This window comes from Drosophila subpulchrella, chromosome 3L (assembly GCF_014743375.2).
Source record: "Drosophila subpulchrella strain 33 F10 #4 breed RU33 chromosome 3L, RU_Dsub_v1.1 Primary Assembly, whole genome shotgun sequence".
Taxonomy (NCBI): Eukaryota; Metazoa; Arthropoda; class Insecta; order Diptera; family Drosophilidae; genus Drosophila; species Drosophila subpulchrella.
Window position 1 is genome coordinate 12,615,524 of NC_050612.1, and position 12,569 is coordinate 12,628,092.

General features: G+C 40.4%; 1 protein-coding gene across 1 annotated transcript in view; it reads right to left on the reverse strand.

The window, feature by feature from the left end:
* LOC119552652 overlaps positions 1-12,421 on the reverse strand; it is a 30,005-nt gene extending 17,584 nt beyond the window's left edge. Inside the window, exons 1-2 of the mRNA XM_037862349.1 lie at positions 11,629-12,421; positions 5,458-6,994 (exon numbers count right to left, since the gene is read on the reverse strand). Of these exons, the coding sequence (XP_037718277.1) occupies positions 5,458-6,652 (1,195 nt within the window). The 5' untranslated portion in view covers positions 6,653-6,994; positions 11,629-12,421. The remainder of the gene's footprint in view (positions 1-5,457; positions 6,995-11,628) is intronic.
* Between the last annotated feature and the right edge of the window lie 148 nt (positions 12,422-12,569).

Sequence of the window (12,569 nt, forward strand, 5' to 3'; positions counted from 1 at the left end):
AGCTAAAGGGACCAAAGGGAAATGGAAATAAGCAAGCAGCAAAGCAAGACTGAAATGCGCCACCTACCGGCGGTAGACAGATTTAAGCGTTATGGGCGTTAGGGTGGGCGTGGCAAATTTTTTTTTGGTCAATCGATAGGTATTGACGAGACCGATACAGTTCAGTTAAAATTTTGTATCTAGCATGAAAATTGTGGGCGCCACAGGCTTGGGCGGTTTGTGGGCGTTAGAGTGGGCGTGGCATATTCGAGTATCAAAATTGCGCTGCGTACAAAGCTACGGAATCTAAATCTGAAATCCTGATTCTATATCTTTGATAGTTTCCGAGATATCCACGTTCATATTTACGATTTTTTGAAGTTTGGGGGCGGTTTGTGGGCGATAAAGTGGGCGTGGCAAACTTTTTTTTAAGTCAATCGATAGGTATTGATGAGAACAATACATTTCAGTTAAAATTTTTATTCTAGCATCAAAGCTGTAGGAGCCACAGTTTTGGGCGGTTTGTGGGCGTAAAAGTGGGCGTGGCACTCTACTGAAACAAACTTGCGCTGCGTAAGAAGCTCAGGAATCTGCACGCCAAATCTCCATAGCCTAGCTCTCATAGTTTCCAAGATCTCAGCGTTCATCCGGACAGACAGACGGACAGACGGACAGACGGACAGACGGACAGACGGACATGGCTAGATCGACTCGGCTAGTGATCCTGATCAAGAATATATATACTTTATGGGGTCGGAAACGCTTCCTTCTGCCTGTTACATACTTTCCGACGAATCTAGTATACCCTTTTACTCTACGAGTAACGGGTATAAATAGTACTAGGTATGTGGCAATCAATTTAACGTGTTTAATTTTTTTTGGGTCTTACGATATATTTATAAATTAAATGTAAACAATTTTGTTTATCACAAGTACAAGTCAGAAACAATATGAAGCACATCTATTTGGCTTTTGTCTTAAGAACTTGTTTTTTTTTTTAATAAAGCTAAACGAAAATAATATTTATAATATTGAAAACAGAATATCCACATTACCAACAATAAATTTCAGCTACTACAGCTAAAATACCGTCGACTAAATTTTTCTCCGTGTGCACAAAAAAATCAGGAGCACTGTTTCCAGCTCTTGTTTGGCTAATTAAAAAATGTTAGCTGCCACAAAAAAAAGGCAGAAATCAAAAGCACAGTCTGAAATGGCTAGAAACAAATGTTAATGAGTGCAGTCACTCTGAATGATTGCAAAAGGCGACGGAACGGGCAGGGACTTTGGGTTCTTTTTAAAAATAGGGGAATGACGACAATGAAGGCGGGCAAATGTTTATGGCACGGGTACTCAACCTCGGGCAAAACAAAGCTAACAAGATCAAGGCGCTCTTCAAACAATTAACACAAATCGTGCACATATAAATACTCGTATATAATATTAATGGACTGGCTTTATCAGGTGAATTGGGTGAGCGGGCACCGTGGTGCGATAAGCGTCACGTCTTAATCACATGAATGGATATATAATTCACTCAATTTGCTACCTCATCATCGCCATATCGAATCGGACATGTCCGAACAAAGAAAAAGTTTAGTTGTGCGGAGTTCAAGGTTCCACCCTTGATGGGGGTTCTAGAAATCGCATTCGGCTTACCATGGGAAAGTGCAATTCTTATCAACAAAACAACAATGATATTTACCTTATGTTGATGTGTATGGGTTCCTTTGTTTATAACAAGAAGGTTCAGTTAATATGAGACATTCAGGTAAACCCATGTTAACTTTTTTGGATCTTCTTTTGAACTATCATTGCAATCATGTTAAAAATATTTTATCTAAACTATTTAATCTACATAATACCATTAAAGCCATTCCATAAAGCCAGTTCCGAACTGGAATCAAAAAAAAATATGACACACTAATTAAGCTCCCCGACTAAATCGCATTCCTTGGAATTTCTCTGCGATGAAATTTCTTAGAAGTCAACGCCTTGAGTTGCCACCTCCAAGTTATTGCCAAGAAATTACAATTTAATTAAACGAAGAAATTGAAATAACTTCGACAAGAAGACGCCGTGCTCGTTAGTCCGAATTAGAGTTCCACGAACTACTAAAAAAATGATTTGAAGCGAAAAAGAAAATTCAGCGGGCCATAAAAGCTAATGGAAAGCGGTGGAAACAAGGGCAGAAAAGCCACGTGTCGAAAAAAAATACCCAAATTAATTGCATGTTTAGTGCTAAATTCTTTCATTCCAGCAAAAAACCACCAACTCGAAAAGGGAACATTAAATGCAGTCGACTGGGCAGCCCGAAAACACGCTATATAATTATACGATCGACCATATAATGTAAGCCGTATACATTTAATGCAAACACATATACGTGTATTAACGTATTAAATTAGAACCGGCCAAAGGAAAAAAGCCTTGCATGACATAAAGGCATTTTCAATGCAATATTTCTAATGGAACCCCCACCTTTTCCCTGTTTTTTATTGTATTTTTTTTTTCTTACCGCCTTGCTAACCAAATATGTATTCAGGCCAAGTCCTTGCGGCTCATTTAACAACTCTTTCCACTCAGCCAGCTTCGTATTACTTTTTTGTTAATTATTTTCTGTGTGCCTGGCAAAAAAAAAGGAAAACAGGGCGAAATGCCTGATGAGGTCAACGACTATATTACCAGCCGCAGGTCGTTAGAAGATATACGTACAAGCAGCATACGTATACGTAAATTAAATTGTGCATGTCTGGCTCGTTTCAGCAGGACATTAAATCCCAGCCGGGGGATGAGTGTCTGTGCGGAATACCAGAGTGCTGACACTTTGTCCTGACATCTTCATTGTCAAGTGGGGCACTTGGCTTTGTAACACCCGGCGTATGTGTGATATGCTGACGGCTTTCGAGCTTGTCTTCGACGAATCGCAGCTAAAACGCTTTGTATGCTCACTTTATTGCCTACGATTTGCATTTGCGTTGAATTCTTTTTATAACCATGACTAGACAGTTTGTTTATCAAAAGTCTTTTTATTTTTTAACTTTGCTACTGCCCCCAAAAAAAAATTCTGTGGGATTTTTTCTTTCATTTTTATCAGCAAGAGTCAATAACTGATTGTGGCGTTCGAAGAAATAAACGAAAAGACAAAAATGAAATAGAACAAATACCCAGGATTCTTATAAATAGACCGACTGGAATTACTTCAGGTTGTTTACGTGTCAGCTGTAACGTTGCTGCTATTTCAATCCACCATATAGACCCCCCTCTCTTAATAATTCCGCCAGGGGGTAAACAAAGTCGTACGATGGATGCGTCAGCACACAATTTGGCTAATCACAAACACGCTGACAAAGTATCTACACCTTGATAATGACAATTATGAAAGTAACACCGCTCTTCAGCTGACCCACCCACCTACTATGTGTGTATTTCAGGTGAAAAATCCAACGCCCACGTGCCGACAGTAAGCCAAGTTAATACCCCTAGAAATGCCAGACACATTGATGCATTATATCCCCCGGTGAAAGGGAATGGGGAGCGTAAACACTTTAATTCACCCGGGAGAGAAAGAGAATTTCTTTATAAGGGGTGGGGAGAACAGAACAAACTCAAGACCCCATCTAATTTTGTATTCCATGAGTAAACAGCGAAACATAAAAGCGGAAAATCGACCAAAGAGAAACCAAAATTGATTGGTAAACACCAAATAGGTGCAATTACGTTGACCAAAACAGTCGATTAAATAGAATCGTTGATAAAACAAATATCACGAATTTGTTATTTGTAGGTATTTCATAGAGATCAACAAAAAATGATACAAAACCATTAAAATAGAGTCGTCAACCTAAATAATTTATGCGTTACTAAGGTAAAAACCAAATAAACACTGACTTGCTTATTGTATAAAATAAAATTCCGTTAGCCCACAAAAAGTATTGGAAAACCCCAAAGTCATTCAAAGAATGGTCGAAAATATTAATTGCCAGCCAAAAAAGTTTTCCGATCTCAGATCTGGTTAATTTTAGCTATGGCTTTCCGTTTTCTCACCCCATTTCCACCTAATTCTGTCTATCATATCCATTGTTTTGCTCAAGAAAAGAAAAAATAGCTCTTGACGAGTCAAGTGTTTCTCGTCTGATGCCTTCTGTCTTTTGTTAATTTTTTCCCCGCCGTTCTGGTACTCAAAGCATTTTGTTTGATGGATTTCTAAGTGCGTAAATCGTTGTGATTTAGTTGCTCTTTACTTTTCGTTAGGAAACCGCGAGGGCAACAACAAAATTGTCGCTGGGAAAATGGAAATGATTAATTGGCTGTTCTTAGTTTCAATTTTTCTTCTGTGTGTTCCCCCCAAATGAAGGGGAAAATCCTCTTGAGCTCAAATGACTGACTCAGCGCCTCAATATATCATTAAAAAAGTGAGAGATTTCTGAGAATATCATTTCGGGTGCGGAAAGAGTTTAGCTAACAACGCGTGCCGCAGCTCACATATCCATCAGATACAATTTGGTCGCTTATTTACTTTGAATTTGCTCTATAAATATTGGATTAAGTGGTCCCTGGCCCGCCTATGGCAGAGCCATTTGGCGCGCTAAACACACACAATTAGAGTAACAAGTTGACATTCGTGGGAGAAAATTGAAGTGGGAGTGGAAAGTGGAAGTAGCGAAGAAAATACGCATACGCCGCATGGGCTCCAGTGGGTTAAGTGTGGGCGTTTTGGCTGGGCGAGACTTGTTGCGCCACCACTGGGTTCCCTCGACTCGCCTGACGTCAGCAAATGGAGTCTATTGAGCCTTGCCATTTTCGGCCCTGCCCTCTATTGATTTTTCAATTCCCCACCAGTGCAGTCGAATCGAAAAGGATTGCTGCTGCACTGGCAGAAATTTCAAGGCAAAAGCAAGCCGCTTTCACAAAAAATTATAAGATTGTGGGGAGAAATATAGAATATCTAAGATTTTTGAACTATATACCAAAAATTTAAATTTTGGTCTAAGGAAAGACATTTATTTTCAATTAAATATGAACATTTTAAGAGCAATTTTCAAGAAATTAAAAAGATAAGTAAGAACAACGTATGTTTCTTTAGATGATGAACATTTCTTTTATGATAAAAGTGTTTAATCTAATTTTATATATATTTATAGTCTTGTAAATAACTACTTTTTATAAATAATATTGGAAATAGTTGAGAAAAATGATCAAAATTATAAAAAAATTAAAAACTATGCTTGGAAAACTTTGAAATGAAATATTTTTGTATGTTTAAATTCAAGCTCATTCGAAAATGGACCAAAATTTAAAACAAATAAAGTCTTTTAAAATCGATAATTTTTTTGGTTTAAAGGGTGTTAATGGACTGGAATGATCATTTTAATGTTTGTTAATATGAACAGTATTTTTAAGGATACTTTCTAGCCTCATAGTTTTATTAAATACTCCCCCAGTATTCCTTGAAAAATATTTTCAAAGACAACTCACCTTTCTCCAGGCTGGCATTGCAGAACTTGAGGGCGTCGTCGAGCAGATTGAGGTGCATGCAGCTGCTGGCCTTCTCGCTGATCTTCTTGGCCTGCAGATCGGGTCCCCACCACTTCTCCACCAGGCGGCGGACGAGGACGTCGGGCATGAACTTCATGGCGGCGGAGCCACTGGCTCCCCGATGGGCGGGCAGATAGCCATTCAGCTCCAGGCTGGCTGCCGCCGAAGTGGACGCCATGGTGGTGGTGGCCGTGGCCGTGGTGGAGGCCACAGTGGTGGTGGTCACTGTCATGGGTGGTGCGGCCAAACGGTGGACACTGGACGCCAGCTGAACGCCATAACCCCCGGGAAAGCTCATCAGGCTGAGGCTCGCATTGGCAGAGGGTGAGGTGGCTGGGAAAAAGCTGGATACCGCACCACTCGCCGTGGTGGTGGTCAGGGCACAGACCGGTGCTCCTGGTGGTCCTGTCGCCGAGTCTTGGACGCGGGGAAATCGCACCTGGCAGATGTTGCACTGTGTGATCGTCTCGCAGCACTGGCGGCAAAAGGTGTGCCCACAATTGGTGGTCACCGGGCAGCGCAGGATGTCGCAGCAGAGGGGGCACAGCAGCGGATCGTAGTCCTCCATGGGACTGGGCACTCTTAGTTCTCGCGTGGGCGAGTGCAGATCCAGCGGGGATTCACTGGGTGACTCACCCATGGATGCACCACCACCACCCATTCCCCCCAGGAATTCCAACTGCTCGGCCTGATTGTGTTTGGCCTGTTGATGGTGATACCTCGACCAGGGCATTGTGTCTAGTCTTTCCGACATTCTGGGGCTCTTGGTGGTGGGCGTGGTGCTGGTGGTGGTGGTAATCCCACCCATTTGCCTAATCTGCGAGGTCAATGCACTGGCCAGAGAGTTCAGCTTGTCCAGGGGCACATGGCCATCGAACTGCCGGCTGGCTATCAGCTCATAGACATCGAAGGCCTGGGCCAGACTGCCCACCTTGACGAAGGATTCGGCCAGCAGGTAGTGCAGCGAGCTCTGGTTTTCGCCATGTGAGAGGTAACACTGTAGTGGGCGGCTGCTGGGTGAAAGGTGGTGACCCCGATCTTGGTCCTGCTGCATCTGCTGCTGTTGCTGCTCCTGGCGGAGCACCTTCATCGCCCGCAGCGAGGGCTTAAGGCAATAGCCCTGCGACAGAGGCATCACTGTATCGCTATCCGATGGAATTCCCCTTGATTTGGTATTATTATTATTATTATTATTATTTTCGTAGCTGCCTGCAGTCACGTATGCAACAGATTGCGGGGTAAAATCTATCTTTCAGATACAATATCTATATCTCACATCTCACTAAGCACTTCACTTTTTTCGTTCACTGGCACTTCCACACATACATACACATATATACATGCATATATATTCTATAAATTTAATTTAATTTATTTCTCCACTTCATACGCCATGAATTAATCTTTTGCGTGCTCTGCTTTTGGCTGTTTTAGTTGAACTGAAGAAGAAGTTTTGACAACAGCAGCAGCAAGGCATCTGAAAAACAGAGAGAACAAAGAGAATATGAGTTGGATTTTGATTTCGATTCCGTTCCGGGAGAAGTACACACACACACACCCATATATATACCTATAGAGGGATAAAGAGAGCCAGCCAGAGATAGGGGAGAATGTGAAGTAAGCGGAACAAGAAGAAGATAGGGGCTTTACGTAACGCTCAAAAAAAAAAACACTATGGCAAAAATAAAGCAGGCAGCCAAAGAAATGAAATGAATTGAAATGACTGATTCTCAGAGGCAGCTTTTGATTCTGTTTTATAATTCCAAACCCACACAGGCATGCCAGAGAAAAGAGAGAGAACCTCTGCTCTCTGGCGCTCTTCGACTGCTGGATGGCCAGGCGCGAAGAGGAAGAACTGTATCTATTACTTAACCACTGGAGAATGTCGGATATCTCGCCTTCGAAGTGCATTTCTCGCACCGCCAGTCCGAAAAACCGATGACGTGACTTGCGTCGCCTTAGCACAAAGCTAATTGTTCTTATATAAAATGAAAGGGGTTCATTGAACTTTCGCGAAGCTGGAAAGGAACCCCTGGTGAGCCAAGCCAAGTCCATTAAATCGTTGGAAACTAACCTCTACATATAGTTGCGGTTAGGGCATAGAATATAAATCGCAACCAGACGGCGGCACATGCTATTACATAATATTATGAAAATTAACACTGAATCACATAGAGCAAACTGACGGGGACGCTGGCTAAAGTAACGAAATCAAAATCATCGGCACACAGATACTTCGGTACCAATACCTGCACACATTTGCCCGCTCTTAGGCCTTCTCTTAGGTTCTCTTCGCCGAGAACTCTTGCTTAATGTATTTGTGAGATACAAAAAGCCAGAGAAAGAGAGTCTGTTTTTGTTTTTGTTTGATTTTTGGCTTGTTTCGGTACTTTTTTTTTCCTATTTTTTTTTTGATTGTGCGCACGTTTTGCTTTTGACGTCGTTCGTACTGTATCTTTAAGATAAACAATGCCGGCATAACACACAGATACAAATACACCCGCACTCACACACAAACAACAAAACCATTTGGAGTTCGGTTTTGTCTTTGCCTTTGCATTCTGGTTTTGTTATGTAAACAATTTTTTTGGTTGTCGTCCGCCCGGCATCAAGATCTCAACTATTCCTTGCCTATTTTTATTTTTTGGGCTATAATTTGTTTACATTTGCAAAGGCAATCAAAGTGTGCCGAAATAAAATGAAACTACAAAACTGCGTGCAAATGAAATTTTTAGTTTTTCCTCATCGGCCAGAGATATAAAAACGAACACACACACACGTTCGAGCATTTTTATATCAGACGATTTCTGCTTTTGCATAAATCTCGTTGTTAAGTAATGCTGAAATATCTTATAAGTTGGTAGTTAGCCAAGAAAATGAATTTATCAAGGGTGTGTTTATATGTCTGCAGATATACGATCTACATGAGACTTTCTGATCGAGTCGGCGACCCAAAAAATATAATGAAACACGCATTTTATATTCGGAATAGAATTTCGGCTGCAGGTTACATAAGATCTGGGGGAAGTTTTTTGGGTTAGTTTTGACAGTTCTTGAATTTGTATGGGGATATGATGGAAGTTATGGATTGTTGGGAGCTTTAAATAGGTAAATTTTAAGAAGGTAGTTTTACTTTGTTATAGAAATAATATTTTCTTATTTTTTTTTAAATATAATAACTAGTTTTTATGATCATTCATCTTAACTGACGGAAGTATATCATTTTTTTGCCTTATTCTAAAGTACTTAGTATTACAAAATAAACTTCCTATGAATTTCCCTTTCAAAAGCTATTTGCTGATATCGACCTTCAAGCACTAGAGAAAATCCACTTTTAGATTGGTTTAAGCAGAACTTTACACAAGCTGAGACTGGGTTCGGGAACCATATAAGTATATATAGAAATAGAGAGGTGGCCAAGGCGATTGAGATAGGGGCCCCCGGCTGCTATATCAGTTGGCATTGTGAAACATTGTGGAACATTGTGCGAGGGAAAAGTTGGTAAACAAGCTCCCAGGCACTCGATTCTAATTGTTCCTGTTGTCGTTGATAGTTTTGGCTTGGCTTTGCGTAAGTCGAAATTATGTATACGACTCATATAACTGCACGTGTATCCAACTGCAATCGTGGCTATAGTCGCATTGCATAATCCGATTGCCGATAAACGTTCCTAGGCGAACTGCAAATATGTGGAGCCAACACGCCCTCAAAGCAATATAGCTCGTAGATTGCTTTAGATTTGACCATATTATGCAATGTCAATCCTAAACAACGAACGACTGCCTTTTTATCAACGTCGTCCAACGTTTAGTCAGACAAAATGGCAACGGTGACAATGCGATGACATATAATATCCCCATAACTATAGTTATAACAGCCTTTGATGGTATTCTAAGTCAACTGAATGCAGGCATTGTTTGCCTTAAATACGATAAGTGATTGTAGGCAAACGTTGATTGAAGTCGATAAAGGAACTGGCCATTCGTTAGGTTGTAAAGTACTGATTGAAAACGACAGTTGTTCTGTATCTACTATTTAATTAGTATTTTTGAGGTACAAACAGGAAACTACTTACTCCAGGGTTCTTGAAAAATTAAAAATTGTTTTAAGTTAAGAACTAAATTCCTATAAACGTTTTGAACCAATAACCAATTTTTATAAATCCCCCTGGTCTTCTGATAAAGTTCTTTAATCACATACCAATCAGCACACCATCAAATTGCATAATAATGTGCGCTATAAATTGATTATGTTCCGCCGGTAATTTTCCCGGTAATTATGAAATCATACTCGTAGTTATGAAATCACATAAATTTTCATTGCCTTGATGTTCGCTTTCGTATATTTTGATTTCTTCTTTGATATTTGTTTTATTGGTTTCTCATTTGTTTTGTCGTTTTTTGCTTGGCTCACACGTTTTATGACATTGTATTCGGAGGGACGACAATGACGACGATGATAAACGCTCGTATAAATAGCCCAAGAAACTACAACAGAAACCTGGGTGAAGAATTTATTGAGGCAAGCCAATTAGCCACCAAAATATCTAGTTTTGATTTCACACTGATTACACAAGAACCCACTCGCCCGATGACTAATTGGGCCCAGTCCCTTTTGGCCTTACATAATGCCAGCCTGGTGTTTGATTTTGTTTATATAACAGCGATCTGCTGTTTGGAGTCTGGCTTCCTCGATATTCGACTCTGACTCATGACGAACCTTTTCGCTGGATGACGTATGCAAATAGGTTTTTCCTCTTTCCAAGCCAGCCATTTTTTTTTTTTGTGTTTAAACCCCTTGGCGCTTTTCGTTTTGGGCCAAGTGGGCGAACTGACTGAATGGCTCGTTCATTGGCAGCAAACGTCGCATAATACTCGTAGTACATTGCGTGTCGTAACGCTAAACGCGAGAGCGAGAGGGGTAGATACGGAAGAGAGGGATAGAGGGGTAAAGGAGCCAGTCTGGAGGCTGACGAGTAATGGGTGGTGACCCCGACAAATAGGCAAATTTTTAGTAGATTATCTGGGACTGTCAACTTTAAACCGGAAAGTTGCGAAACCGCTAAGTGAGTCACAGATATTCGGGCAAAAAAATATAAGTTTGTTTAGTACATTCTGTTAAATAACAAAAATATAAAGTCCTTACCCCAAGGTTCTAAAGAACTATTTAAATAATATACTAAATTAAAAATAAAAAACCATTAGAATATGTATAAGCTGGATTTGGTTTCATAAAATAATTATTGTATTATTGTATTATCTTGTGACTTGAACTATTGATTTTAAAACAAGTTTTTCTACATTTATACTTTTGTAATCTATTAGATAAGAGCTAAGCTTATAAACGCTTTAATATTGACAACCAATTTAATTATTATTAATCTCTATTATAAAATGAATAACTTCAGTTTAATGGGGTTTTAGACAATGAAGTTTTTTCAGCTGATTTATAAAACTCAAAAAATATAAAAATGTTTTTAGAACTTATTTTTTATAAAATAATTTGTAAAACAAAAGTAATTTGTAAATGAACAATATAATTTGTTATTGAAAAGCTAAAAAAAAGGAATTTCCCAAATCCACAATGCCAAATCATTGTTTGATTGTCTGTTTATCAGGGCTAGTTTATCACGAAATCGGTGATATATACTTTTCCGCGAAAGTTTTATCACACATTAAACAGAAATGACTATCAAGTGCAGGCCGAATTCAATTGGCCACAGAGGCAGAACGTCAACAAAGCGGCGCAGAAAAAACGCTTAGTAATGCCTTTAAAAATATGGCAACACGTAAGAGCCGCCCGCCTCATTTTCCCCCTCTCCCCTCCCCCTGCAGCAGCACATTTTGTTTTCACAATCGGCAGATAGCAAATGAAAAACAGTTTTTCCCCCGCCAAAGAGAGCGCGAGCAGGCAAGTTAAGAGAGAGACTTGAATGTGCCAATCTTTGAAAAATGCAACTTTGTTGAGCGTTCATTCACATTGCACACACACACACAGGGCCAGAAAAGCACGCACACATAGGGCGAGCATGTGGTTCGATGTCGTAACACGCACAAAGAGAGGTTAAAGAGAGCGAAAGAGAGTGTGAAAGAGAGTGGCAAATGGAATTACCTGTCGCTGTTGAACCGCGCCTCCTTGTTTTTCCCCAAAAAAGGGGCGGTTTTTCGCGGGGGGTGCGGTGGTGGGCTGTTGCTCGAGAATCACTCACACACACACTCACAAACACGAAATTCTCCCTCTTCTTCTTGCAATTTATTTAAATTTTTTTTGTGTATTTTTTGTTGTTTGCCAAAAATTTATAGCCACACGCGTGCGAAAAAAAGGAATTGGGAAATATATTTGCTGGTGTTATGTGTGGTTTTTTCCTAATTTTTAATTTTTTTTTTTTGTTTTGTAAGAACTTGGAACGGCGCTTGTCCGTCGGCTTTACGTAACCCCGCCGCACACACGGGTTAATTTTTTATTTTTTTTATTTGTGTGTTGGTGGTGCGCGGCAACTTGGGTGGGGGGGGTGCACTTGAAACCCCGCTCAATATTTTGTGACTAATTTATTTATTTTATTTATTTACACTGCCAAACACGCGAGCGAGCGCCTTTATTTTATTTATTTCTTTTGGTTACGTTGGCGTTTGTTTTGTAATACGCTTACGTTACGCGACGAGAAAGAGCGTGAGAGAGAGAGGGCGAGCAGGGGGGCGAAAGAGACAGCAGCACGGCGGCAACGTGTTCAAGTTTTCTCGGCGTTGATTTGCTTACGGGGTGCGCTCCACTTTGTTGCTTTTTATTTGCCTTTTTTATTATTCATCATTTTTTGATAATTTTTTTTCTTATTGTTTGGCCTTTTGTATTTTCTCGGCCTGTTTTGCTGAACGTCTCTCTGCTGTCTGAACTTGCCACGGCCGCTGTTCAACAGCGAATGAATGGTGTGAACAGCCAGTCGTTTGCTTGGAGCGCCAAAAGGGGGGCTCTCTCTTTGGGTCTTAAAGAGCGGGCCATATACTCGAATATTATGTCACTTGGGGGTTGGCTCTCTTACGCCTCTGTTGCGTCAT